Source organism: Echeneis naucrates, chromosome 16, assembly GCF_900963305.1.
Source record: "Echeneis naucrates chromosome 16, fEcheNa1.1, whole genome shotgun sequence".
NCBI classification, from domain to species: domain Eukaryota; kingdom Metazoa; phylum Chordata; class Actinopteri; order Carangiformes; family Echeneidae; genus Echeneis; species Echeneis naucrates.
Window position 1 is genome coordinate 1,125,974 of NC_042526.1, and position 26,798 is coordinate 1,152,771.

Below are 26,798 nucleotides of genomic sequence, written 5' to 3' on the forward strand. Positions count from 1 at the left end.
TTGTTTTATGCTTCAGATACGAAGCGCAGCATTTAAATATGAGAAATATTTAAAGTACGCAGTGAGATTTATTAAATAAGCCTATCAGCCATGTTAATGCACCTTTTGTTTCAGCCAATCACACCTCGCAGGTGGGCGGAGCCTTACTTGACGGACTGCCAGGTCTCCTGCTCGAAGCCGCGGTGGATGGACTGGGCGATGGACGACTCCATCAGGTCGATATAGCGGACCACCAGGGGGACGAACAGGTCCTGCAGGTGTTTGTGGAAAGCCCCGTTACACAGGTGAGCTGTGGGAGGGGGCGGGGCCAGAGAGGAAGAAAACATTTAGTCACTTCATCTGACCTCATTAGGTCAGTAGCCCCACCCCTAACCCCTCCCCTTTCCCTCTAAATGAACATCATGGTGAAGACTGAGACCAGAAACTCATCATTTTCCCATAGACTACAACACAAGCTGACTTCTTTTCACAAACCTGCTGATGGTCATTAGACTCTACACCACATGTCAAAAGAGGAATCTGCCTGTTGAGACTCCAAATGATCGATATGATCCCATAAAGTTAGTGTTGTCACAGACCCAGACCAGGACGTGGGCTGGACGTGGACCTGAGACCAGAAAAACACTTCACCTGCTCAGGTGTTCTCACACACTGCAGCCCCTGTTCACTGACAGATGAATCCTCAGCGACAGAAACAGTCCACCGTGGAGGCGAGACGAGAGCGGGGAGCGTTGGGTGAGAAGCGAGCAGGCTGGTCTCTCAGGACTTCATTAGTTTTAATTCCTCTCGCTCTGCTCCGTCATGATTAACACTAGCCTTTTTGCCCTCCGGAGAGTTAAAAAACAACAACAACAAAAAAAACCCACCTCGCTCGCAGTCGCTCGCCTTCACACACTGACAATGAAGTGAGCATTTAAATAATCTACAGAACTGAGAGAAGAAGTGACGTTCCCGTCCCGTTCCAGAACAGACGAGTTCAAAGTTCAGCGAAGGCAACTGAAAAATCTACTTTTTTCTTTTTTTAACTTCTGTCACCTAAAGATCGGACTGGGTTTAAATCTCTCTCCTCTCACATTAGACATAATTATCAAAGAGGGAAGACCTAATTTGTGCAGATAGTCAAAACTATGATGCAGCTTATTCTGTGTTTCGGCTCCGTCTACTGCCTCATTACTCTCCAATTCAAGTCGGCTAATGTTGTGACACTTGGAATAATTACGGCATTAACAGAGGATGATAATTAGAAGAAATATAAAAGATATGAGCCCCCCAACACACACACACGCACACACACACACACACACACACGCACACACACAAAAGACGTTTGTGGGTTCGTCACATAATGAAACGCTGAGTTTTTTGTTCCCAACAGTGCCCTTGGGCTGTCTGTCTATCTGCCTGCCTGTCTGTTACTGTATTGGAGGTACTTTGGCATCAACCATGTTAAATAACGCCTCGCATCTCGCCAACTCTCTGCTGGCGCCGAGACAAAGCCTCAGAGGGAAGAAACAATGAGCTGAGATTTTTTTTTTCTGTTTCTCTCCAGCAGTCGAGGGAAACCTCCACGAGCGAGATACAGTTTACAAGGAGGAGAAAACACGACAAACAGTTAGAAATATAGCAGCGCAGCATTGTCTGTTTGTTGTACTTTTTAAAGTTTTGTGGTCATTCTTTCTTTTTCTGTTGGGACCTTGAGATACAGAAAGGCAGCAGGAATGAGTAGGTTGGACAGAAAAAAGTCAAAGAATAACGGAAGCTGTAATTTTCCTGCAGCTGCAGCAGTGAGACAGGAGGCCGGTGTCCTCTCCTGTCTACCTGTCGACCAGCCGATCGTGCTCTAACCCCAACCCTAACCCCCTCGGAGCGTGTGAGGTGCCGTTAACCTCGTGTCTTAACGAGCCTCGTTTTCTCCGCTGTCACCGGTGTTAATTGGCATTCATATCTGTGAAACCCCGCGCTGTGCTGCCGTACGGGGGGTTTCCTCCATAAGGACAAAAAAAAAAAAAAAAAAAAACGCTTGGAGAAGGAAGTGAAGCTTCCTTCACGTCTGCTCGTTCAATCTCTTCAGGGAGAAAAAGGATGAACGTTCAGAAAGTCTTTTTTTACAGATCCAGCTGATCCACAGTTTTGACAGTTCATCAAAATATTATATTAGAAGGAATTATAAGCTCGAGGAATGATAAATTTGTACAGTTGCTGGTTAAATGGAGGCATTTAACTCACAGCGGCTAACTGTTCAATAATTTCCAACGGATGAAGTTTTGTGAGGTCATGTTGACCTTTGACCTCCAGATTCTGATAAATTCACATTTACCTTAATCTCTAATCTGAGTCGGACCGGAAGAAGTTTCCTGTTGCAGGTTCTTTTGGGATTTCACAGGAAAGATACGAAGGGACGGACAACCTGAAGACTTCATGTTTCCATAACGCTGAAAACATCAGCTGCCACTATCAACGCTCCCGCCGTGAGCTAGCACGTTAGCCTGGACGTAGATCCCTGTACTTTATCTGCAGCAGTCAACGGTCTGGTTTCTCTTTGTGAATCTTTTTCTTTTCAACACAAACTAATTTCATCTACATGGATGAAATGGGACTCACGGTCAGTTCGGAGGAAGTTGTTGAGGAGCTGGAACAGCGGGAAGCTCTCCCAGGAGTCGACGGGCTGGACCTGCAGAGCGGCGTCCATGTCGGCTCTGTACAGAGACAGAAACGTTTCGGCGTGTTCGGCCATCAGCTCGGGCCACCACGAGAAAGCCTGAGAAGGAAAACAACAGAAAAGTATCTGAGGAAAAGGTCACAGAAACAAACAGGAAGTTGTTTTTTCGGCTTGCTCCACAGAACATAAACCTTTTATTGGCCTCCTGTTACTAACTCGCTGTATATCTAATGTTTTGATGATCAAAACAACAACGACCCAAAGACTAAAAGAAAATGGAGGCAGATGCAAAGTTTCTGTGGCCTTCAGCAGTTAAAGTGAAGAGGAGGGAAATAAAGCCCAGAGGTGGAAGAACCTGCTGATTCACTAATGCAGAGGCCTCAGTCTAAAGGCATCGAGGCTGCGCGGCTCTCCGGCGGACGGAGGTCGTCCTGCTCAGGGGACCGCGGCTATCGATGGCTAAAAGTGCAACCGGTGCAGCGAGGTTGGTGTTTGTATACGACGGAGGAAGAAGAAGAGGAGGCAGCTGAGCGAGGCGGGGAGAGTAGAGCGCCTCGTACTCATGGCCTTGCAGAACGACTCGTCAGGAATTCCATACGCGCCTTTTTCGGTTTCTATCACCGACAATAAATTGCAGTAAAACAGCCTCACAGCCGTTCTTCATCGCTTACAACTCTTTCTTCAAAAGACAACCATTTCAGTAACAGCTGCTCGCACATAAAAGCTGCCATCAATCCATCAGGAATGAAAAAAGGAGAAGAGACAAACAACAGCGGTGGATTCAAGGACAAGAGAGGGAGAACGAGGAAGAGGAGAATAGAAGGAGAAATGACTGAAGGAATGGATTTAAGTAGGTTGGAGACAGAAAAACCAGAGAATTAAAACAGAAAGAATGAAAAAGAAAGGTTGAAAGAGTTAATGAAACAAATGTGGGAAGAAAGGGGGATGAAGTAAAGAAAGACAAGGAGGACAAAAAGAAACATGTGAGGAAGAAAAGAAAAGAGGAGACGGTGGAAGAAGAATCGAAAGAATGTTATCATTAATAAATAAAATAAGAAAGAGAGAGCGAAGAGGTGAAAACATGAGGAATGTTTGAGAAATAGATGAATTAAAAAAAAAAATGGAAATAGACAAAAAAGATTGGCCGAAAGAAAAAGGGACCAAATAAAGAAGGAGTAGAAGATTATTTGAGGTCTAAAGAAACACTAGAAGAAAAGTTGGAAACTGTGGAAGAGGGGCATAAAGATAGATAAAGAAACTAAAGACGGATGGAGGGGGGGAAGGGGAGAAAACGGGAATAAAGGCACAAAGAGGAAGGGGCAGATATAGTTGGGATTTATTTAAAAAAAATATAAAAAGAAAAAAATCTAGTCTGTTAACAACCAAAATGTTCTTTTAAGAAGAAAAGAGGAGCGTCAACGCTTTAAAGGGCTAATGCACTGATTGTCCCACCAAGGACACCCCTCCCTCCAGATCCTCCTCTCCACAAAACAAACAACGACAAAATGTGAGAAAGTGTCATTGCTGAATATTTTCCTTATTGTTGAGGGAAAGTGTGTCGTGAAGGTGAAGGGGACTGTTGGAGCAGAAACCACAATGAGCCGCTTTCAGAGACCAAAACGCTGAATGCAGGTGAGCTCGGAGGACAAATGCAACCCGGCAGACAATGAATTCATTCAGCCACAAGAGCAGGAGTAAGGCGATGAGGTCTGGATCCAGTCGGGACGGGGCTGAGGTCAGAGGTCAGAGGTCAGGGCTCAGCGCAGACAGGAGCATCATCAAATTACATGTATGTACAAATCATTTGTTAAGTTGGATTCCTCTTTCGTATCAACATAACGAGAACAGGTCGATTATTAAAAGTGGGAAAAATGTTTCCGGGGAAGAATGACTCGATTGTCACGGTTCCCAGTTGAGGTTGGATAGTCTCTCCTACACTACGATCCAGACCACAGACCGGTCTCTGGGTGAGACCAGAACTCTCAGATCAGAGTCTCCTGATTCCAGGAAATCTTCTTCTCCCATACTTGGTGACACTTTACAGCCACCTCAGAAGTGAAGGACTTGGCCTGCAGGCTGCACTCTCATTTTCCTTCACATTTATCTCATTACGGCTGTTTGACTGCTGGATCTCGTTCCCGGTCTTTGTTTGTTATTTACTGCTGCGGCAAAAACAATTATATATCAAACTGCGCTCAGCGAGAGCAGAGAGGTTATTTACAGTCTGCAGCTTACATGGACGCCTCCAATTTAACACGAGTTCATTCCTTCTCACATAAACCTGATTAAACAGAACCGCGTCATGGAAACCTGCTCGATATGATTAAAATAAACCTGAATGTCTGAGGACAAACGAAGATGGGTTTTAATTGTCACCATCATCTTCAGGTCCAGTAAAGGTTGAGTTCAGCCTCTCCATAAAAATGACTGCCTGTTGGAAAAATCATGGAGGCGTGAAATGGCCAGAACAAAAGAAAAGTAAGGAGCCTTAAATGACCCTAAAAACTGATCAGGTTTGAGTTCTGGGCTCTGTGGGTTTGTTTTCATGTTGTGAGTGAATTTAGGTCACATTGAAGCTTCCCTTAACTGGCCCCAACCGAATTTAAACCAACAACCAAAATATTAAAGACAGAAAAATCCCCCCGTGTACCGACTTCGGATAAGCGGTCAAAGACGGATGATTCTGCATAAAGTAAAACTTTAGTTCAGGCAACAAATCATGTTTTCATAAAAATGACCAATCAGAAATTTAGTAAATTATAAAAGCCATAAGCAATGATGAAGAAAGATGGAAGGCATTAACACATGGAATCACACAAAACCAACAATGATACAACAACAACAACACAATGTCACAGCAAACTCACCTCTCTTCCCTTCAAAAGGTGGAACAGAAAGAAACACAAGAATCACAGTAAGTTGAATGTGAGTTTCTGTGCAACTGCCATTTATCTGATAAATTCTGTGTTTATTGTCATCAGAGATTAAAGATTGAAATATGTTGAAGTCTATGGGAAAATGTCCCTCCTCCCTGATCAGTTTACAGTCTCAGTCTTCAACACAACATGATGTTAATTTTTTTGCTCCATTTAGAGGGAAAGGGGAGGAGTTAGGGGGGGGCGGAGCTACAGGGTGATGGACGGACATCACCACCCAATCAGATAGAATCCAGAGCAGGTGAGCTCCACCTTCTCCTCCAAATCTGGTTTCTACAGGTAGTTATCTACAGGTAACTGGGCCAAAGGTAATTCTAAACTGAGCACCACTGTGAGCTTTGAACTTCACACATCTGATGCACAACTTATACTTGAATAGTGCGCACAACTTCACACACAAAGAAGTCGCACACATCTTGTGTTTAGCGGTTTAACTTTTGAAATGAGAAGAACAACAATATTTGCCTAATCACAGATGCTTCATTCTGCAGCGAAGGTGAAGGAGGAGAAGTCACTTTAAAACAACTTAATTAAACTGCCTCAGTATTTTTATCTGCCGTGGAACACGTCTGCTACAGATCTTTAAATAAAAAGCCTCGCTCACATCGACTGCCTCGAACACCAGCTCGTCACTTTGACATTTTCATAATGAAACAATGACAAAAAAATAGACAACACCAAAAAGCGGAGACGGCGTGAACACATGATTGACGCCAACGGTAACCAGGTGAACAATTATCATTCATCTCTAAATTTAAGCAGTGACAGCTTGTGGCACCGCTCTGACCAAAAAGCATCTAATTTGTAGTTATCACTCACATCAGCTCGAAGGAGAGATCCACCGGTCGCCATGGCAGCGGCAGAGAGCGGCGTGGTATTAATAGCTCAGAAACAGATGCCTGAGGCTCCGCGCTGCCACTTAGGGCTGATCAAACCGCCACGTCTCAACACCTATGATTGATCAGTTTTACACTGTGGTGCATAAACGCTGTGTGCATACGGGGGCGTGGGCGTTGTTTTCATTGTGCCGCCACCACCGCAGACTTTAAAGCGTCGCCACCACTTGCCATGTCATCTGCCACTTCAAGCGTGAGCTGCTGCCAGCAGAGTTAGCAGGAGGAAATGGACAGTGCTGCAAAAAGTGATCAAGAAAGTTGATGAAATGATCAGGTGACATGCGGCATCTCAAGGAAAAAAAAAACAAAAAACAAAAAAACAACCAAAGACGAGATGCAGAGGAAGAAATAAAGCTCAAGAGGAGACAAAACATAAAAATCTGAAAACTGACTGCTGTAAACTTGGACTTTTTCGTCACCTCTACAGGGATCAGTGGCGGAGTTCCCCACGGCTCTACTCCAGGCCCTTTACGCTTTAATATATAAATATTACTGCTGGGTGGAGTTATCTGCGATTCCAATAGACACTTCCATCTCGATGCAGATGACACTCAGGTTTATTTACCCACCAATCCAACTGTAAATGAGCCCATCACTTAAAAAAATGACATCATGTTGTGATAAATCCTTCAGACAGAAGGCGCTCAGAGGATTTGTGGAACTTCTTTTATTGTTCCTACTCATTTGAAATTTTTTATTTCAATTATTTTTTTTTTTATCAAAATGGTTTGAATAGTTTCACACTGAAAAACTTTTTTTTATTTTTTGTTGTATGAACCAGAACAGATAGTCAGTGATTCATTTACTTGTCGATATAACTGATAGTCACTTTCTGGACTTGGAACAAAAACCTTAAGTTTGGATGCTCGTTATAAATTATTTTTCAGGACATTTTCTTAGTTTTATGATCTCTATGTTCAGGTCTAAGACAATAATGGAGAGAAACTGAAAACCATCTAAGAGTGAAGGACTTCGTCAAACTAGAATATCACCAAAGTTTCTTGGTTATTTCTGTGTTGTAAATGTGGATTTATCATTGATCTGAGGAAACATTCTAATATTCTGAGGTATCGGATCATCCAAAGTCAAACAAACAAAAAAAGACCATGTGTGCTAAATCTAGAATTTTTAACAAAAATGAACTTTCTTTTAATTTGGCGGGATGACCTGCACAGGAAGCCTGCTGATCAGACTGGAGTGGGTGAAGTACCTCGGAGTGATGCTCGTCGTTCTGCTGCAGGACTTCGATGCAGAGCTCTCCCAGCCTCATCATGTCATCCAGTCGTTTCTCTGGAGCTGCCTGAGCGTCCGCTGAAGGAACCAAAGGGACAGTGAGAAATACGTTGGAAGGTGCAGCAAGGTGGCTTCTGGGAAAATACTTTTGGTTGAAGATTAAGCAGACATTCCTGCTCCTCAGAGGATGGACCGTTTAGATTTAACTTGTGTTCTTTCTGTCGAGAGTAAACATCGAGTTTTTTTAATTCCAGCTGTGGAAAGAAGGCGGCCACCTTTGATCTGAGCGAATTCGATCAGCTGACTGTAGTTGAGCTGAGCCGCCTTCTCCAGGCAGGTCTGCACGAGTTTCCTCATGTCCTCGGGGGGGACGGGCGTCGTGATGTCCTTCATCAGGACCTGAAACCACAAACATCTCACTGAGGTTCAGGGATCAGCTTCTCAGACACAAAGACTCCTTTCCAGTTTCACTTTTGGCATTCAGATTCTGCAGCGAGAGCATTTTATCCATTTTTGCCAACTTCTGAAATCAGAACTCTGCTGATATTTAAAAGACCTTCAGAGGCGCCTGGACCTGCATGAACTCATTAAACGTTACAGTTTCTGCAGGCTGATCTTTAAAACCTTAATGATTTGGGTCTTTAGGAAAAAAACTGAAGTAAATTAACACTTTGAACAGTGGAGCAGTCGCTCAGATGATAATTTAAAAATTGACTCCAAGTCTTGAAAAAACAAGCCTGTGAGTTTATTTATTTCAGCATTAATGAGTTTGTTCAAAACTAACTAACTCAGCCAGCCAGAACATCATGACCACCTGTCTGGTGTTGTGCAGGTCCTGACCCTGGAGGCCTGGACTTCCCCAGACCTCCGTGGTCCAGGTCTGATCCTCATGTGTCTGCTGGTGGACCGTCTGCAGCTCCACAACAAACTGATCTGTGTGTTCTGAACCAGCATGGTTCTGCTGGACCGGTGACCTTTGACCCCTGACCCTGTGGGCCAGTGGTTTTCCTTCCTTGGACCACCTCTGAGCTGGAGAGTTGGAGAAGCTCTGACTCTGCTCACCCACCGACAGGTATCCATGGTAACCAGGTAGCTCACCTGTGGTCACAGTGGTCGTAATGTTTTGGCTGATCGTGTTAGCGTTATCTGACTCATTACGGATCAGAACAGTTGCAGATGTCGTCTTTTTTTATTTGAGACACTCCTGTTGAGATGATTTCAGCAGCCGTCTGTCACCGAGCCACCAATTTACAATTCTGTTTCTGTTCGTTGTTTCATCCGTGTTATTTACAGCACAGTGATAATTCATTTTTGTACGTCACACTAATCCACATATCAAGTCTAAACATTGACAGAGCTACTTTTCCTTTCTTAGCCCAGCTTGGCTCGTCTCTTTTCCTTCCTCAGTCTGACTGTGGAAACCTTTTCTGAACCGTCATTAACCTAAAAACTTCTTCACATTTACAGACGTGGAGGAAAAAGCCTGACCCGTTCCTGCAGGGAGAGCGTCGCCTTCAGGGCCCCATCTGGTCGTCCGAAGGGAAAGCAGTACCTGCAGATGCAAAACGTGGGCGGGCGTCACATTTAGAAACAATCTCAAGGACGGCTGGAGACAAAAAGAGGAAGGAGGAGGAGAAGGAGGAGAATGGGAAGATGGAAGCAGCAGCAGAAAGACAGATGGCTGCCTCCTTTCATCTAATTACACTGACGGAGGAAGCTTTTCTCACCTCCGGCTCCATCTGAGCGCAAACGAGGACGTTCAGCGAGGTTTCACTTTGCTAATTGACAAGTGAACAGTACTTAATAAACAAAAGCACGTGGTCACTCAGGTCAGCCATTCATTGGACGGAGGAAAAAAATGACAGGCAGATGTTCTGTTCCTTCACAGTGAAAATATGATCAGGGAGCAACGATTCATCCAGCAGGAATGTATTCGTATTTAAGATGAGGTCACAAGCTCGTGATGTTTTAGTGAGGTGAAAATAAAAGAGAGCATCTTTCATGTTGAAAATATTTCAGGAAATAAAACACACCATATATGAACGTTGACCACGTGTGAATTTAGAAAAAACAGAGGAGCCAAACCGCTGAGGACTCCGGGGTTCGAACCTAAACCTTTCTGGGATGCTCACTTGTGTTACTGATGGACAGAATTATAGTAAAAATAAATGACGGCAGTTTCATTACATCACTGTCCCAGTTCAGACCCGGCTGGGATGAACCGTCACCGCGTCCGGACACTTTTGGCCGAGCCGTGTGTTATTGTTGTTATTATATTGGCGTTATTTCCAAAATAAACAAACTTGTTGCCATGCTGTCACGGTTACAGGAGGGAAAGACAAACAACCAGCGAGCGCTGAGTTCATCTTTGGATAATCATCAGCAGTGGTAGTTAAAATTTATGACCCTCCGTGAAAGTTGAGAGTCTGAGCTCGGCGTTAATCCAAACCAAACTGTGGAAATCCTTCTCTTGTCTGCGGGACATTAGCATAATCCTGCATTGTCCCGGCCATTGTTTACTGGCATTAGCCTCTTGTTGAGGTGAGTTAGTAATGACTCCTGCTGATCGACCCCCCCACTTCTGCTCGGCCCTGACCGGCCCCCTCCTCCTCCCCTCTCTGGGCCAGATGGAGGGCCTCTCTTAGACGAGAAGGGTTTCAAGAGCCGAGCTCTGGGACAGTTAATGGCACAGGTCCATTCAGACGAGTGCTGCTCAAGGTCTCTGGGCTGCTGCTTTCACACCACGATCACAAAGCGTTCACACAGGAGTGGTTGCAGCGGCGGCGGCGGCGGTGGCGGCTGAGGTGGCGTTGAATAGCAGGGAGACCTTTGGCACATGTCCTGCACCCTTTATCCAGCTCTTTACGTCACAGTTTAGATTTTAGCAAAACATGTTGATCTTTTGAGAGAAAAAAAAAAAAAAACAACAACCATTTTCTTTCCCTCCTTCACTGAATAAAGTAAAGGAAATGGCAACCGGCAGCCTCGGGCTCATCGACAGCTCTTCTTCTTCTGCGCCACCTTATTATTTAGCTCCCGTCTTCTATGATTCCTGACTCTGACTCGTCCATCCGTTAAATCTCGTTTCTCCGTCTGCTGTGGAGCTCCAGTTGAAGGTGAAGGTAGGAACGGGGCAGGAAATGTGACGACATGTAGACACTGATATAACGCCACACGTAAAAGGTCAAAGGTCATATCCGGGACGACACAGTGATGTGGCACTTGATTTCTTTTCCAACTAGGACTTGTGGAAGCTGCTGACTGATTTCTGTGCACTGGATGCAACAAAAACATCCCTTAATTAAATAAAGACATGAGTGAGATTTTCCTGAGCAGAACTCAGAGATATATTAGTGAAAGGTTCAACACGAGCGTAACAGGAGCTGGTTGATCTCATCCTTTGACCTTCCTCTTTACTTTTATAGCATCTGTTTACGATCTTTTATGCTGTTAAAGACTACTGAATGACCTCCGTGTTATTTGTGTGTTACACAAATAAACTCCTTTTGCCTGCAGAGCACAAATGCAGGAAAATGAATGAGACCAGCCTGGAGTCGTGTTATGATTGTGGTGTGAAGGTGTTGGTACCTGAAATGTGTGATCTGGTTCTCCAGCAGAGCCATGAGGCGGCTCCTGATGGCCTCGAACTGCTCCTTCTCCTCCGCCATCACCGTCCCCATCCCATCAGGCCTGAGGAGACAAGGTCAGACCTCCATCTTTACCCGTGACATCACAGGCTGAAGGACAATCGACATGTTTTTACGGACATCACATTTTAGAAAACACAGATCCGGAATAACAGTGGCAGAAGTCAGATTGTACTGAAGTCTATGGGAAAATGCCCCTCCTCCTCCCTGATTTGTCAGCTACATAAACATTTTCCTGTTGAGTTCAAGGCCTCAGTCTCGAGTTTATATTTAAGAAAATGTGCAGATTAGAAAATAAACTTTATATCCAAAATATAAAGCTGTTTCAGATAAAGTTATCTCCTTGTTCAGTTAAATTCAGGCTTTTTCTGTTATATGACCCTTTAATTTGGCACAAAACTGCTCTTGATGAATATTTTATCACTGCAAATACTAAGACGTTTCCTTTTTCACATAAAAACATCAAAAAAAGACAAAATAAAATGTGAGACCTTGTAAACCAGCCTGTCTTTCATTTTAATTTCTCAGTTTCGCTGGTTTGTTTTCACAAAAACGAACTGATCAAGCAGCCAAACTCTCCACGCTGACCTGAAAGTCAACCAATCAAACATAGAGCTGCTGGGGCTCCTCTTCCTCCTCCACAACTCAACCGGCCGGCAGGAGGAGAGTCGACAAAGAGAAAACTGTTAGCTGAGGGCTTCATTAATGTTTGTAAAGCTTTCATTCCCTTCTTGCCTTCATCTGAATAGGCACTCTGGCAAAAAAGAGGAAAAAATGCAATCAGGACCCAGAGCGACCAGCCTTGACTTTCTGGGCTTTCTGTGTGCAGCTGAAAGAGAAAAGCACCCTCTCCAAACGGCACTCGCATTCGCTGGAGGGAAGAAGCGAGGAGGTTGTCTGTTAATGAGTTGTTCTTATAAAAGCCTTCGCTGGTTCAGCCCCTGACCGATGCGCCTCGAGTACCGGCAACTCTGCTCAGCTCCTCGCAGCGTTTTCCTGACTCTCCCAAAGTTGAAAATTAAAAAAAGAAAAAGAAAAACGTGACGAGGAAGGACGAGCAGCAGGTGAGACAAGGATACTGAACCGTCGCTGCTGTTGCTGAAAATAAAATCAAATCTGATAATATTTAAGCTATCAAGCAGTAAAAGTTGTTTGCAGATAAATTCATATATTTAATTGGTCAAAGTGAAACGTCATAAATCACAAAATAGAAAGGTTGTGTTAGAATTTAATCAGAAAACGAAAAATAAAAACATTAAAATTAAAATACATGAAAGAAACAAGTTAGATCAAATCAAATACGTGAATGTGAAAGAGTCTTAATTAATGGTGACTGAACTGTCTGTAGGTCTGAGTGGTTGTTGGTCTCTGTCTGGACACCTGTCCAATGTGACCCCGCCCCTCGCCCAGAGTGAGCTGGGGTTGGCTCCAGAACGCCCCCCCCCCGTAGGAAATTAGATAAAAGCTAAGTACATATAAAATGCTTGTAAAAATAAAATAAAGTTACATTAGAATAAATAACTTCAAATAAATAACTTCAAATAAAATGTATAAAATGAAATTTAATTAAATCTTGTATGTATATAGAGCTTGAAATTAAACTATTTAAAATAGAATTTTAGAAATGTAATAAAAAGGAAATGCCATAAATCAGAACGAGGTGCTGAAGAGTAAACTGAATGATGACAACAGGAAGTCGTCGCGCTTCGTGCCGGTTCTTTCTGTAATGAGAGGCGGCTTTCTCTGCACAACAGCACTTGTTAGCACAACTTCTAAACCCTGTTGTTCCCCAAATCTGTCAATTCATCACCGACCCCCCCACCTCACCACAGCCGACCTCCTCCACTTCCCACAACCCCTCTTTAACAAGCACCAGTTAATCCCGAGGGAACATAAAGCAGCGGGGGGGGGGGGGGGGGGGGGCGGGGGGGCGTCACTCATGGAAAGGCAAGAAAAGCTCGCTTTCATGTGACGAAAGGCCTCCCTGGGCCCCCCGCCCCCCCACAAATGAAGACGTGAGTTCAGCCGTCCGATAATCCAAACTGTTGATCGAACGGCTGAATCCAGAAATGTCTCCTGGATTCATTTTTGGAGCTTTAATTTCTACCCACACCTGATGGAAACATCTTATGAAAGGTTCTGCTTTCTTAATTAATAGCCTTGATATCCTGTTTACTATCATGTACAGAAAAAGAGCAAATTCTCACGCGAGAAGCTGAAAAATGGCAATTCTTCCACATTTTAGCTCGACAAGTGACTCAAAGGATTTATCAATTACCAAAATGGTTGCTTTTTATTTTTCTGTCAATCAACCCAACAGAGTCATCTCTACAATCGACCCGAGAGCGGGAACATTCCTGACACTCGTCTGTGTGAAGATGCACAAAGAACATTCGTCATTTGCACCGAATCTTCTTTTTATTTCAAACATTTCCCTTCCTTTTCTGCAAGTTTATGTATTTATCAGAAAGATTTTTGTACATAAACAGATATGAAAAAAATGTGCCAAGACATGAGGTCCTTATCTCTGTAATTAAATGCCTGGAATGAGTTTTATTTAGTATTTGCCTTCTGGCTGATTGTTGGGATGTTCAAGTGCTGCTGGGAAACTCCAAAGTCCAGAGAGAAAGAAACGGTCAGTGCAACTTCAGATTTTCAACACAAACTGAAGTCCAGAGCAGAAATATAGACTTTATAAACAAAATATGGACCCCCCCCACCCTCCCCAGTGTCAGTCACACCCTCCACTTCCTGTGAATCGAATTAGGACAGAGAGGTCCTCGGTGGGGGGGGCAGGTTGGCCGGTGTGGTGTCGGTTTGGTCAGATGTGCTTCATGCTCGGACTCACATGGCGGAGAGGCAGCGATGCGACAGCTTGTCGGAGTTCAGACACATTGTTGCTGCTAAATGAAGCGAAACTGCTGTCAGCGCCGCTCCCGGGCCTGGAGGGGGGAGGACTGGAGGACTGGGGGGGGGGCTGTAGACCCGGGTTAGTGTGTTTACACTCAGTGTAAACGATAAGCACCAAACCTGCCTGAGGGAGCCAACAAACACTCGGTTTGATGCAGGCAGGACGCCACTTCACCCCTCAGAGGGAAGGAGGGAAGGAGGGAAGGAGGGAAGGAGGGAAGGATGAGTGGGAGGGGGCAAGGAGGTGATGCTGAGGTGGATCTCTATCACATCAGTGCTCTGGAAATGGAGTTGGACCGGAGCAGACTGGACCAAACTGGACTGAACTAAACTGGACCGGATTGGACTGGAGTAAACTGGACTGTACTGGACTGGACTGGAGCAAACTGAACCGGACCGGAGTGGAGCGAATTGGACCGGACCGGAGTGGAGCGGACTGCTGTATTGTGAATTAGTGGGGGAGGGAAAAGCTCCTGTCAGATCGGGCGCAGCAGCTCAGACAGGAAACAGAACTGACTTGACAGGTGAGAAGAAAGACGCCCCCCCCACTTTACCTCGAGGCAGACCTAATGCTCCTTTAACCTCCACCTCAGTTCAAACACCTACTTCACCTGCTGAGAGAAAACTGGGCCGCAGTTTTCCTCCACTGTTGGAGTCTCAACGTCAATAAAAAAAAGAACTAAAGCTCGCCCTGGACGAGTGACCCCTCAGACCTTCAGAGAGAACCTTCCAGAAAAAGCTAATATAATTAGTTTAATCCAAAAGTGTGTTTCAATAAAGTTTCCTTCTGAAAAAGACAAATAAAAATGATATGTTTTAAATATTTATATGACACAACAGTAGGTCTGACTTCAGTTAAAAGAAAATGGCGGTTGGCGGTTTTAATATTTACGGTCTGAAAAAAGCTCCACCCTGACAGAAAGCTCTTTATTGTGAAAAGCACAGTCTGATACACTTCAGATATCTCTCCTTGAAGTCTTCGTCAAGTACTCTCCTGTTGATCAGTCGGTGGTGTGTCTCTTTGTCCCCTCTGCCTCCTGCTGTAGTTTTGTCACGTCGAGCAGGCCCCCCCCCGGGAAAACTCGAGTTCTGTAATTAAGTTTGTTTTTTGTTTTTTTTCCACCTTCGAGTCTGCCAGCCATCCAAAACCCTCTTTTTCCCGTCCACACCCACTCAGGCAGCTCCACAAGCCCCTGAATGGGCATCAATTATTCAAATTAGAGCTCCAACTGACAAAAAGCCAATTCCAGTTAATCCCACCACGCCCCCGACCCCCCCACCACTCTTTTCCTCCTCCACCTCCCCAAATTTATATCTGGCGATTAGCTGGAGAAGCTAATCATTATGCTTTCTAATTGACTAAATGAGTGGACAAAGGGAGAAAGCACAGATATCAGTAACTACCAGCCGGGGGGGTCAAACGGGGGGCTGCTGGGAGTGAAGTGCTGCAGAGATGCTGATGCCAACAAGTGGCGAAAAGACGCTCCACTGCTGCTCATATCTGGGCGGTGCTGTCCCATTAAAGTTGAAACACACTTCACCTTTTGTCGTGTCTTTTTACATTTTACTACGGTGGCGGCCTCTAAAGTCCAAAGACTTCACAACTCGCCGTCTTCAGTGTCTCTGAATCTTAAAATTTAAAGCCTCCACTTTCTAATTTAGCCATCGGCCATCTTGATTTTTGAAACGACGACAAAATAAACTTGTCAGGAAAACTTTTAATGATCTAATAAATCAGGAGAGAAGGAGAGACATTTTCCCATACACTTCAATAGAAGCTGACTTCTTTTTACAACCAGTTATATTCAGTTTGGCTCCTCAGTGCTGATTGGACAGAAAAAATTTAAATTTAAATGCAAAATAAAATACTGATCTTACATCGAAGTCACGAACATGAAATCTTTCTAACTTTGGGGGTCGTTCGTTCGTTAGATATCTTTCCTGCTTATTGGTCAGTTTCCAAAGCGTGGCGGAGGCTCGGAGGACATCTGGACGAAGTGAACTCAGGGAGGATTTTGGACAGCAGCACTCGCAGTCCAGACTTCATGATTATGCGCCCATAAAGAGTGTCGACGTCCGGACATTTGGATTCAGACTGTGTGTGTGTGTGGGGCTGAAAAAGAGCATCTGTGCTCAGCTGAGATGTACAGAATAAATGAAAAGATCAAACCACAGTCTGTTCACTGGACTAAAGAAGTATTTTACAGACGAACTGTTTTTATTTATTTTACATGATGATTTTAAATAAAAATGTCTGTTTTTTCATTCTAATGACACGTTTGGGTTTATAAGGGACGAATGGGTGATATTCAAAATCTCTTTTCAATAATAAATGATTATATGACTATTCATAGAAGCAGTAAAATGAAATTGTGATTGTTGCTGTTCATCTATATCCTGCATTGATTTCTAGTCTAGTGATCTAGTCTATCTTCCCATAGACTTCAATACTATCATTTAAAGACCTCCTTATGGTCAGTAGATAGAATAAAAATTTTGTTATAGGTTAATTATAGAGGTTTAGGAGGAAACTGTACGATCGAGAGTTCAAAGTAAACGTAATAATGGAGCAGTTTGATTCGATTCAGAGGAGACAAAGGAGGACATTTCAGTAGATCCCTGCGGTGGACGTACCTGTTTCCGTGGACGTGCGACACGCAGAAGGCGTAGCTGTAGTGCAGCAGCGTGGGGTCGACCAGGGCGTTGTTCTCCGAGTACTCCATCAGGCCCTTCAGGTAGCTCAGGTGGCGGTGGCAGCCTCGGACGCCGTACCGGGCGCAGTACTCGTCCAGGACGAACACCTGACCGGGACTGAACCAGCCCTGAAGACGAAAACCACCAACAGCAGACCTCAGAGCTCACTTCAGGATCGAAAAGAAAAACACGCATCGCTGCTACGGTGGGATTGTTGTTTTTGTGTTGGATCTGAAAAAGGACCAGACGCTTGCTTCTCTTTCACCGAGCTAAACACGACGACTTCCTGCGAACACTATTTGTCAGAGCAGTTTGACTCGACCTTGAAAAAGCTCTTTTTCTCCCAAATGTGTCACCAGATTTGACTTTAGGGTGTCATCGAATGACTGAAGGACCAAACGGACAGACACTCCACAACGGTTCCCCTTTTTGGCCCAACAAAATTAAAATAAAAATCCTGAAAGCTTTACACAGAGATGTGCAAAGGTTAATCCTCCAACTATTAATTCTCTCTTTGAGCACAAAAAAAAAAAGAAGCAGAAAGGTGTGGAACGACTGGAACACCCTGAGATGTTCATTAGTTCATTCATCCTGCACGTAATCACTAAATTAGGCATGAAACTTACAACGCTAATTAAGACTCCTCACGGAAGAAACATTAACAAATTAGCACCTCCACCGAGCTGATACCACGAACACACACACAGAAATGTGCTCTCTGCTCAGCAACAGGCGACCCAGGAGAGAAGGCGAGCGGCAGAGAAACTGTCTGATTTCTCCCTCAGAGGTTTGTTCTGTCAGATTATCTGTCGGGTGAAAGATGAAACGAGAGCATTTACTGATGGAGACTGTGGAGGGAAAAGACCAGTGGGACGTCTCCATCTTCACACTGAATCAGTATGCAGCTTCTAGTATAAATATGTCTAACAGTGGACGTTGATCTAATCAACACAACCATTTTTAATGATGGTTTCTAACATGTTTTCAGGGTGAAACTATAATCCAACCAGCACGAGAAGTTTTAAAGCCTTTTTGGGATGTTTGGGTTTTTTCATTTACTGTTGTTTTTTGCAAAGCTGCTAATGATCGATAAAGTTTAAAAATGTCTTCAGGATGTGAAGTCCAGGTGATTAAAACCTCTCTTTAGAGAGACATGACAGGATGGTCAGTTTCCTGAGTCTTCAGATCGTTTCAGGGATCTTCTGTGGACGCCGGCTGCCTGTCGGGGTTAACTGGACTTGGCAGTTTCCTCCTCTGCAGGCCTTTTGCTGTCCCCCCTCCGTCTCCTCCTCCCCTTCCTCTGCAGCCTTCAGTTTGTTTGTCGTCTCTCTCCAGTTTCTTTCTCCGTTCGTCTCCGTCTGTCTGCAAGCTCGAGCTATTAATATCACACCACGGAGGGAGAGGGGGGCCTGCTGACGGGCGCGAAGCGACAAGATGTTCCTCTGTGACAAACAGATGGCGAACTCCAGTCTTGGCGCTGACCGCTCAATTAGTGGCTAACGAGCCGACTGCCTCGTTAGCTCCTCCGTCGTCGGCGGCTGCACGTCTCCGGTGTCAGAGCGTCGCCGTCCACCGCCTCCCCTCCAATGAATGACACAACCTCACCGCCCCCCCCCCCAAAAAAAACGTGAAAGCAGCATGTGGCTGTGAGGCAGCGAACGTCACCTGACCACAGACGCCTCACAGGGAGCTGGAACCGAGGATTCTCCAGTCTGGGTTTGGCACCTGGATCCGTCTTCTCGGTGACCCCGACAGTCAGAGAGCTGCCGGGCCGCCATCTGAATTCACACAACACGCTCAGAGCTGTTCTGTTTGAGAGCACGACGGCAGCTTGTTTATTCACAGAAGAATAGTTTGTGTCTGAAATCTTTGAAGATGTGTGTGCTGTGATGTTGTTGATGGGCTCCTGACTGCTTCCATGACTTTCTCTCCCACTCTGAAGAGAGAACTCGCTGCTTCTTCTGCTGTTTTCATTTTTTTTATTTGAAAAACAAGACCCTTGATTCACAGTTTATGATTGATCAGAATAAACAGTTAACAGATGATCGAGTGGTCATAATGGCAAAAGCACCAAGAAACAGGACATCATGACCCCTGATCCTGGAGGTCTGGACTGCTGTGGGATCTGAACCAAGACGTTAGCAGCATTTGCCACAGGAGTTAGCTTAAAACTGAGCAGCTCTGTAACATAAAATCTGACAAATGGATCCAAGAAATTGCTCAAAATGCTGATGCTTCTTGTGCACACCTGAAGAGAGACGAGCTATTTTCTGAAAACTAAAAACATCCAGCGTATTAATGAAGACTATGCCAAATGCAAATATTGGTAAATGTCTTTGAACATTCTTCTGTTTGGCTTTTTTCCTTTTTGGGGTCAGCGGTTCATCTCCATGTGAACACAATCTGGAGCTCCTCTCTTGTTCTTCTGCAGATTCCTCTAATTAGCACAAACACAACTCAATCACTGCAAAGCTTCAGATTCAAAGGAGCCGTGTGCATGAATAGATCTGAGTAATTATATTAGAGAGTATGATGGCGGACCTCCACAGGAAGTAAATTTGCCGACAGGACTGATGAGAGGACGAGGACACCTGAGTCCCCGTCCTCCAAAAAAAAAAAAAAAAAGTAAAGGGGTGAAACAAAGAAGGCTGAAGGCGGTCAGGAAGCCAAAGTGGGTCAGATTAATGACGGAGGAGAGTTAAATATTGAGTCTTAGGCTGCTGTCCTCATTCTCCATGATCCCATGACCCTTTTCCTTCTGCTTCACCAGTCAGAAGTTCAGCGAAGTTGGGGGCCGGTGTGTGTGGCGAGGGGGGCGGGGGGGGTCCTGGGATGATGACAGGCTGCTGATGATCTAAAGGAGAGCGCACTGGAAAAGAAGGGGATTGTGGGAAAAAGATGTGTGTGTGTGTGGACCGTAAAAACACTGACTCCTCGGAGTGTCTGGGAAGTTAAAGTTATGTGTTTCAGAAGGATACACTTATCATCCGGTGACGTTCGTCTGAAGCTGCGTCACTTTGTCTTCGCTGCGGAACAAAGGCGGCGAAGATGTGGACACATAAGGTGAACCCAACTACAGTCCAGCACAACGCTGACTTTAACGACTTCCTCCTGAACGCACCTGAACGCACCAGCTCAGCTCTTTCTCATGAATTGAATGTCCAAGTCGTCCCCCGTGAAGACAGACTTTCTACCTTCTTCTTCCTGCAGGGGGCGACTCTTGACTCTGTCCCATTTCCTGCCTCTCTGAACTGACGTATCGTATAATGAAGGCCCTCACCCTAACAGCAACACCAACCACAAAAAAATATGAATTATTGTACAACAGAAAGACTTCCTGTGCGTCGGATCAAACTGATCTGTTCATCCTGTTTGTGGGAGTCATGATTTCTTGTTTGGCTCTTTAAAAAGTCTTCCTGAGTCTAAAATGCTGCGCGAAACGCCAGAACTTGCATCAGAAACACATTTCAGCTGGACCTGAACGCTCCACCAGCAGCTTCTCTGAGGGGATCTGACCTTTCTGCCGCACTGATCCAGTCTTCAACACTCCGGGGCCCCAGCTACAAACCAAATCTCTACCTAATTACTGTTGTTGTTGTTGTCGGGTTCAACTCTTTGTGAATAAAATATGACCCCGTCTGTGACATGAATCCAAGCCACTTCTCAACAGATGTCCCCCACGCCGAGGCACTGGCCTTTTCTCAGAGTGTTTGGTGAAAAGGAGGCTCAGGTTGGAGCACAAAGACCGAGAGTTTTCACAAAAGGCTGAGGGGAGAAAAGCTGGAGGGGCAGCGTGAATGGATCGGTCTAATTGCAGAGCTGGAAGGGGTCCTGGTGAGGCAGGTAGAGAAGTGAAAGAAGCACAGATGTCACTTTGGGGAACATCTCCTGGTTTTTAAAAGACAAGAACACAACGGAACACATGTCAACGCCAGCCGACTCCTCCAGATCTGCCTCGGATTGTGCTCGAGGTTTGAGGTTTGGGGACGACACCTGTCGGGAGATTAGCGAGGTTAGAGAGATGTTTTAACCCCGAACAAGGAGCACTTCAAGTTTTCATGCGGAAATGGGAAGAAAAATAGGGACTGCTTCTATTCCCTGATCATCTTTGGTGGATTCTGAGAAAAAGTGACTCAAGATGCTGATTTTCAGAAAAATTTGGAGTTTTAAAGTTCAGTAATTTTAAGTACCAACAACGTGATGAATCCACATCGGTGTTAAACAAACACAAGAGAATATGGCGATGGCAGATGTCCCACCTTTTGTTTTTCCCGTTCATCATGTTGAATATTCTTTAAGTGTCGTTTTCTCTCCGATGTTTTTCTCTTCACAGAGAAACACAGTTTCAGACGAATCTGACTGGTCCTACTTTTATACGATGAAGACGTCCCTGATTTGTATCAAACTGTTTAAAAGATGCAGAAACATCAGGGAATGTTGTTGGACAGTCAATCCAACTTCATAATGGAGATTTATAGTCTTTGGACAAATTTCCAAATATCTCAGATAAATTTAAGGTTGTATTTCCATATTGGTAGATTCTCTTTCCAGTCTGCTGGATATGATCTGTGTGCCATGAGCCGCACAAACTGAAATCTTAACCGTCAGAGACTTCTCGCAGGTCACATCTAAAACGCATTAACAAAAAAAAAAAAGAAAAGAAATAAGTGTGGCCTTTCAAAATGTCCTCATACTTCTTTTTTTTTTTTTTGAGGACACACACAGAGCAACAACCCACTAACCCCTCTCTGTTGCCCCCTGGTGTCGGGGTGGAACCAGCAGGGACCGAACTTCAGGTTCGAGTTCTGTGAGTTTTCTGACCCAAAAGCCTGCAGACCGGAGTCCGCTCCTCAGAGACTCAGGTCCAGGTCTCCATCAACTCAGAAGTCTGCTGGATTTAAAGTCATCGTGTCTGAGGAGACGTGGAGAGCAAACAGAGAAGGACAAAGACCGGGACAGGAAGTCATATCTGACAGTCTGGGCCCCCCCTTCACTTATTTAGGTTTTACCCCCCCTTTACCCGCCTCCTCCTCCTCCTCCTCCATTCAGTCGGCCCAGCAGTTGTCCATGAGGGTCATGTTCCGATGTGGAAAGTATTGATTAGAACATTTATCCTCTCAATCTGTGTGGGAGAGCCCCCCAGGCTTACACGGGGGGGAGGGGGGACCTAAACCAGGTCCAGGTTCTGTATTAATCCTGTGAAGGTCTCAGAGAAATCCTCACAGTGTAGATTCAGAAACTGAACCTTAACTTCTGGAACTTTGTGATGTCACAGCAACGCAGTCACCGCCATCAGCCACGCCCCATAAGCCCCGCCCATCAGGACCCACCATCCAACCTTGCAGGATTTGGTGACCTGATGTTATTAAAATCCACACAGAAGTCTGAAGGAGGATGTCGACCCTTCAAAATAAAAGAGTGGGGAAGTGAAGCACGGGACCTTCCATCAGCAGGGTTCATGTTCAATGATTTAGACCTTTTTGATTAAATTGTTCATTAAAGTAGTCGATCAACTAATTGATCATTCAATACACAAAGCAGACGCCACCACCGAACAACAATCATCAAGTGAAATGTGTGTGTTTGTGTTGACGCACCAGGCAGGAGAAGGAGTCGTTCATGCGATGCTGCAGAGTGTGTTTCTGTAAGATGGCGAACAGGGCGGCGTGGTCAAAGCGACTCGGTGCCGCAGAGATCAGCTCCTCCACCCCCTGACGCTGAGACGGGTCCAGGCCTGGACAGGAAACACAGATCAGCCACGAGGAACACAACTCCCCGGCAACATGGCGTTTAACGGCAACATGGCGTTGTGGTGTTAACCGCTTTAGACTCTCAGCCTTATTTTCAGAAACTTCAGTTAATTATACACACGACTCAATAAAGACCCAGAAAACAAGAAGGAATGCATCTTGAATTTTTCTTCATTTTATAGATAAATTAAAAATTTTAACAAAAAGGATTCAGAGCAGACACTGTGGACGCTGAAGTCATTTTTTAAAAGATGGTCCCATTTAGAGGAAATGAGATGGATTAGTTTATCACCCAGTCGGGAAAGTCTGATCCATTTTCTCTTTTTTGCAGCTCACAAACCAACATCTTGAAACATCTCTAATTTTTAGGTATTTTTTAAAATGTGAAACTCAACTGGCCTTCCTGAAGCTACTGGGACTCCTCCTACCTGGAGAAAAATGGCTGCTTGATCAGAAGATAAGACAGTCAGGCATGAAGAAGAAAAGCAGAGTTGAGTTTGTTGGATGAGTAAAAATAAGAATCTGCTCCGTCTGCTAAGCCGAAGCTAAAGAGGTGATACAGAAATGTGTCCGGATTCACAATCATTCACGCCTCCTCTGAGCTCAGCAGTGAACTGGAGTGTAAACACACACACACACACACGACTCCATTGGCAGGGTCGCCTCTCAGTGCTGTGGTTAATAGTTCCCACCTCGGTTGGCTACAGATCATCTGTGAAGCCGTCGGTGCTCTCAGCTGACACCAACACTCGCCAACATGGACGATGTGAGGAAAAACACTGGAAGTGACTTGGAATTAAAAAAAACAACAACAACAAACACATCACAGATCAACTGCAGCGGGAGGATCGGTTCTGTGAGCTCATCAGCCCACATGATTGGTTGTTCGGGCTTAAACCAGGAAGTGATACAGAACGCCCCAGAAATGAGCTGGAGCTGATTCTAACAAAGGAAATAAAGATGAGCTGTTTCAGATGTTCTATATTTATTCATCTGTGAGGAATCGACAATGGCAGGACACCAAAACATCCTGCTGTCAGGAAACTATTTCACAATCAAAGGAAAACCCAAACCTGCTCTCTGGTACCACCAGAGTTGCTTTCGAAGCTTTCTCGGTCCAGGAAGTACTGGAACCTTCCTGCCCCTTTTGATTGAGCAATATGATGAATTCTTTTGGGAAGGAACATGTTTAACAGCGAGAGCCTCTGCCGTGTTTTTATCCATTTCTGGAAACAAGCGAGCTCTTTTACGGCTCTGAGGAATCGTCTATAAATCAGGAAGATCAGCAGATTAATCCTCAGAGTGAGCCGGTGATGCATCTTACAGACGCTTGGCGCCCGGAGCGGCCGACGATGAAGAGGCTTCGGGGTCAGAAAGAAAAGAGGGCGTCCCGGCCTGAGCAAACCTGGGTTCATTTCCAGTCCTTTCAGGGTCTTCCTGTTAATGGCCCCGCCAAATGAAAAGCCTAACACTCTCCACTCTGCCTTTATTGTTGGGAGTACATTTCGGGATGGGAAGTTTCTGAGCGTGACACATGGCCCCACAAAAGACCAGAGCTCCCTGAAGAATGCCGGCACCGTTTCCACGCCTGCGACGCCCGCGGCCTCGTGCCCGAGATGAGCATTAGCGATCGCTTTTTTATTAACACTGCCATTTTGTTTTTTGTGTGCACGAATAGAAGCCCGCAAGGACTCTAAGACATTTGTGTTTCGACCCCCCCCCCACCTTCGCCCGTCCTCCTCCCTCCTTCTCCTCCTCTCTTTTGTCACTTTTGTCCAAATGAGAAAAAAAAGACAGCAAAAGTGAAATCTTCACAATCAACTTCCAACCGACGCTCCTCTCCCTTTCTTCTGACACGCCCACCTCTCTGTCTCGGGACGCCCTTTGGCTCCCGTGGCCTGTTTTCCCTCCGCCTAATTCCGATGTAGGTCATTTTACGTTTGTTACCTCCGAAACATGGGATTGTCCTTAATGTAATTTGGAGAGAAGACAGAGCGAAAGAGGAGACTCTAAAGAAAACGAGACAAAGAGATATAGATTAGTGCTGATAATAAGAGGATGGGGGAGGAGGGGGGAGTATTGATTGGGGGACAGACGGCGGAGGAGTGATGTTGATCCGTGTCAAGTCCAACTTTCAGCTATTATCTGCTGAGTGTGTTAAAGAAGAGGGGGTGTGTGACAGAAAATATGGATGGATGTCATCGCTTCTGGCACAGATGGTGTGTGTGTGTGTGTGTGTGTGTGTGTGTTTGTTCCAGATTGTCTGCAGGTTTCTCCACTTTGTGTTTGTCTGCACAGTTTCTCATCAGTGCCACGTTCACAGACAGATTTCAGTTTTCTGTTTTATCTTGTAAAAAAAACTTGAATCCTTCAGATTTCAGTTTCTGCTGGTTAATATAAGAAAAATATATGTTGTACTTATTTACAGTGCCGACAAACTGTTTCACATGGTTTTACTAGTTTCTCAACATAAATGGGTCCAGAAATCTGGCTTCCTGCTCTGGTCGGAGCAGATCACCAACAGAAGCATCTAAAGGAATAAATGAAAAACTAGAATTAGAATAATCATCAGAGGTGATTAATCTAAATGAAATTCTATCGGACTTATTAATAACCTGAATGTATTCAGTATTAATCTGAACTCCAATGTTACGCCGTGAAAATACAGAAACAAAAGCTTTTTTTGGGAAAAATGCACAAGACCCAAGCTGTCCAGAGTTGCATTGTGGGTAATGCAGGATGGAGATGGATTTGGAAAATAAAACATTAATAAAACAAGATTTTCATTTTACCAAGCATCTTGCAGCAAAGAGTGTTGACAGTATCATATTTATAAGGTGTGTGTGTGCGGGGTTGTTTTCTGTGCTCCATCTCTCCACATCTATCTGGTCAGAGCTCCATCGGTATCGTCACAGAAACAGTCACATCTATGTGACATCCTGCACTGAGGGGAGGCGGCGGGCGCTGATGGCAGGTTATTGATGCAGACGAAGTGGGGGGGGCGGGGGCGCTTCAGTTTCAGGTGCACCGGGCTGAGAGATGTGACTTGATCTGCCTGTCAGAGCGCGGCGGTGACAGCGTCAGGCCGAGCGGAGATGAAGATTCGGATGGACAAGCCCATCAGCCTCCATCTGGCTGAGCGAGAGCTTAAACGGGCGCGAAAAAGTTTTGAGAGAAGGACTCGAACGCATCCTCAGCTGCCGCGTTGCGTTTGAGGGCGCCGCTGAACCCCCGGAAGGTTAAAACGAAAGGACAGTTGGAACGTCACTCCTCGGGATCAAACTGACCACCTGCTTCTTCAAAAACACAACTGACAGGTGTAAACAAGCCCCGATAAAACACCTTCAGGATTGAGCCCCGACCCCGAACAGAGCCGTCTGTTGGTACCGCTGTCTGTTTGATGAAAGTGGATTTCAGGTCAAAAGGTCACAGCACGGCCTGTGACGATTCCCCTGCTTTAGACCGTTTTTGTTTGAGCTGCCGGCTGCGGCCAACAGGAAGTGATACCTGCTGGAGTTTTTGTAGCTAACTCACACGTGTCCGCTTGTCACTTCATAGCGGAGAGCATCCAGAAATAAATCTGACCAGGACGCGGTTTTCTTAATTCATCTCTGGATGAGTAGAGCACCACGTGTCACCTACCGACAAGGAAGTAAGCAAACGAAGCTTGACATCTTAAATAAAATCACCGACAGCCAAACTGTCAAAGAACGACACCAGGATGGCATCATTTGTCATTGTGGATTTTCTTTCACAGTCGGGGGGAAATCTGCCTGAAAAGTGAAACCTTTCAAATCTCTTTCGAAAGAACAAACTGATTTACAAATTAGTTTCTTTGAAAGCTGAATCAGGAAAAAGAGTCAGAAATTCTTTGAGTTTATCTGTAAATAAATTAAAAGGAGAATTTGCATTTTGGTCAATCTGTTGTGTTGTTTATGTTGTCATGGTAACGCTCCGTCTCATTGGTTGCCTATCGATGACATCACGTTGTGTTTGTTTAACGTAAGTCTCATGTTTTAGAAACTTTTTAGCCTCCGGACGTCACCTGGTTCTGGATCTGGTTCTGGATCTGG

The 26,798-nt window shown here is 45.0% G+C and overlaps 1 protein-coding gene across 15 annotated transcripts in view; it reads right to left on the bottom strand.

The window, feature by feature from the left end:
• The window catches only part of cadps2 (Ca++-dependent secretion activator 2), a 95,623-nt gene that overhangs the window by 23,724 nt on the left and 45,101 nt on the right, over positions 1-26,798 (bottom strand). For 4 of the 15 annotated variants that reach the window (XM_029522067.1, XM_029522071.1, XM_029522076.1 and 1 more), the window contains exons 12-20: positions 22,573-22,709; positions 16,916-17,103; positions 11,313-11,414; positions 9,213-9,276; positions 7,958-8,123; positions 7,702-7,802; positions 5,527-5,535; positions 2,602-2,758; positions 148-289 (exon numbers count right to left, since the gene is read on the bottom strand). In XM_029522067.1, coding sequence (XP_029377927.1) covers positions 148-289; positions 2,602-2,758; positions 5,527-5,535; positions 7,702-7,802; positions 7,958-8,123; positions 9,213-9,276; positions 11,313-11,414; positions 16,916-17,103; positions 22,573-22,709 — 1,066 coding nt within the window. Of the gene's footprint in view, positions 1-147; positions 290-2,601; positions 2,759-5,526; positions 5,536-7,701; positions 7,803-7,957; positions 8,124-9,212; positions 9,277-11,312; positions 11,415-16,915; positions 17,104-21,561; positions 21,572-22,572; positions 22,710-26,798 lie in introns of all 15 variants that reach the window. The other 11 variants (XM_029522075.1, XM_029522074.1, XM_029522068.1 and 8 more) reach the window with 7 other exon arrangements.